The sequence below is a fragment of the Myotis davidii genome, unplaced genomic scaffold (assembly GCF_000327345.1).
Source record: "Myotis davidii unplaced genomic scaffold, ASM32734v1 scaffold425, whole genome shotgun sequence".
In the NCBI taxonomy this organism is placed as follows: Eukaryota; Metazoa; Chordata; class Mammalia; order Chiroptera; family Vespertilionidae; genus Myotis; species Myotis davidii.
In genome coordinates, this window is record NW_006296413.1 from 1,024,901 (window position 1) to 1,026,882 (window position 1,982).

Genomic DNA, 1,982 nt, shown 5'->3' on the forward strand with positions numbered 1-1,982 from the left:
AGGAAGCGGGCTCATGTCCAAATTGCTCCTCCCCACACCCTCCCCAGGCTGTTTTTCCTCCTATGGCCAGTCTTGGTAAATGCAGTACCTACTCAGCTGCCATGCCAGACACCTGCCTTTCCTTGAATCATTCAGGCACCCCCCCTTTGCTGTCCCTCTCCCCAAGGAAAAGCGCTCTGTGTCCAGGAGGGCGCTTAGGGGAGATTTAAGCTTTCTTCCACACGGTGGGGAGTGGGGCCCCACCCTGCTTCCCTTTGTCAGGTCGGGGGTCTAACCAGGCCTCGCTATTCCTCCAACCGCATGGACAGTTACTCCCGCCAGGTCCAAGGTGACATCCTCTATGTGCTGCTGGGATTATATGATGAACCAGCTTCAGCCAGGGCCCCCGCTGTCCCCCTGTGGGACCCCCACGGCACTGTGGTCCAGGCCGGGGAGCTGTGTCTGCAGCCCCAGTTTGAATTTGGGTTCAAACACGTGTGTGCGCCCTGGGCAGGTCACTCGGTCTCGGCAGTCTTAGGAAACTAGCCGGCAGGGTTGTTTCCACGTCCTTTGAGGCCTGGAATCGGGGTGTAGCAATGTCAGCTTTGTTACCCCCCACTCCAGGTTTGAATTCTTCTCCTTGGAGCACCTTCCCCGGTGCTCCACCCTTTCACCTCCTGCCCAGTAATTTCTCTCCCCTGAACTTCCAAAGTCACCCTCCTTGGGGGTGTGTGTCAGCTTTGGGCAAGGCTCATGACCCTCACCCCTCACCTCTGTGCTCTGTGGGAGGCAGAGGGAGTGATGAGCCTTCCCCACTCTTCCCAGGTATTCTAGAGATAACGGCAGTGGAGGTGGGCATCGTGGCCATCAAGGGGCTCTTCTCCGGGCGGTACCTGGCCATGAACAAGAGGGGACGGCTCTACGCATCGGTGAGTCCAGTCTCTCATGTGGGTGGGTCCGGGTGGAGCTGCAGTCCACTGGCCTGGAAGCCAGTGCTCCCCAAAGGTGGAAGGCTAGAGCTGTTAGCCCTCAGGAGGGAGCCCAGAGGCAGGGAGACGGGACCCACGTCCCAGGCACACCTGCTGGAACCCAGTCTGTCCACCGCCTGGGACTCTGTGGGCCTTGGCGTGTCCTTCCCCCAGGGCGGGGGCGGGGGATACATGGAGTAAATAAAGTACATGGAACTAGGAAATTTGCTCCCTCCAACTAGTCATTACACGCAACTCAGCCGATATCTTCTTGGGCAATGAGAGGTTTTCCATCCACACGTAACCTAGGCGACGCAGCCCCAGGATCACCTCCACACAGTTATCTCCCTCCATCGGCGCTTGCAAGGGAAACACACCACCACTTCCTGCCCCTTCTGCAGCCAGGCAAAGCGCCGTCCAGAAGAATTGCAGGAAGACCCGCCTGTAGGCCGATTATTTCATCGCACATGTTCTGCTGAGGGAAAGGAACCGGAATGCTCTGGCCCAGCGGGCACGGGACAGAGGCGTGTCTGGGAGGAGGGGCCCTCTGGTGCCCAGCCCCGCACACAGCAGTTGTGGTTTACTGGCCAGACCCCTAGCCCGGCTGTGGCTTCCCAGGCCCATGGGCACTGTGCCCCTGGCAAGTGGAACTGACTTTCTGTTCTTGAAAGGACCTCAGACCTGTCCCTTAGAGAGAGGCAACCCCAAGGAGGAGGTGTCGCTGGCCTGCAGTGATGGTGCGGGTCTGACCTCTGAGGGCCTCCCGTCCACACTGGTGACATCCACGAGAGTGGGGCAGGGAAGGCTGAACTGAGAGGGGAAGCCTAAGGCTACTGCCGTCTCTTTCATGGGCAACCCAGGCCCCGGGCTTTGGGGGCAGAACAAAGCATGGCCGGAGTGATCCCAGTGGGTCAGAGCCCACCTGTGGCTTCTGTCCCCAAGTGTCATGGCATTGGCTTTGGGAAAGGAGGAAGAGAGGTTCACTGCATGGGCATAGCCAGGAGGTCCAGTGGAAGCAGTGGGGCTTTGCAGAGC

The 1,982-nt window shown here is 59.3% G+C and overlaps 1 protein-coding gene across 1 annotated transcript in view; it reads left to right on the forward strand.

Annotated features, from left to right (window-relative positions):
* FGF3 (fibroblast growth factor 3) overlaps nucleotides 1–1,982 on the forward strand; it is a 10,993-nt gene that overhangs the window by 5,873 nt on the left and 3,138 nt on the right. The window contains exons 2-3 of the mRNA XM_006771657.2: nucleotides 262–478; nucleotides 805–908. Coding sequence (XP_006771720.1) covers nucleotides 262–478; nucleotides 805–908 — 321 coding nt within the window. The remainder of the gene's footprint in view (nucleotides 1–261; nucleotides 479–804; nucleotides 909–1,982) is intronic.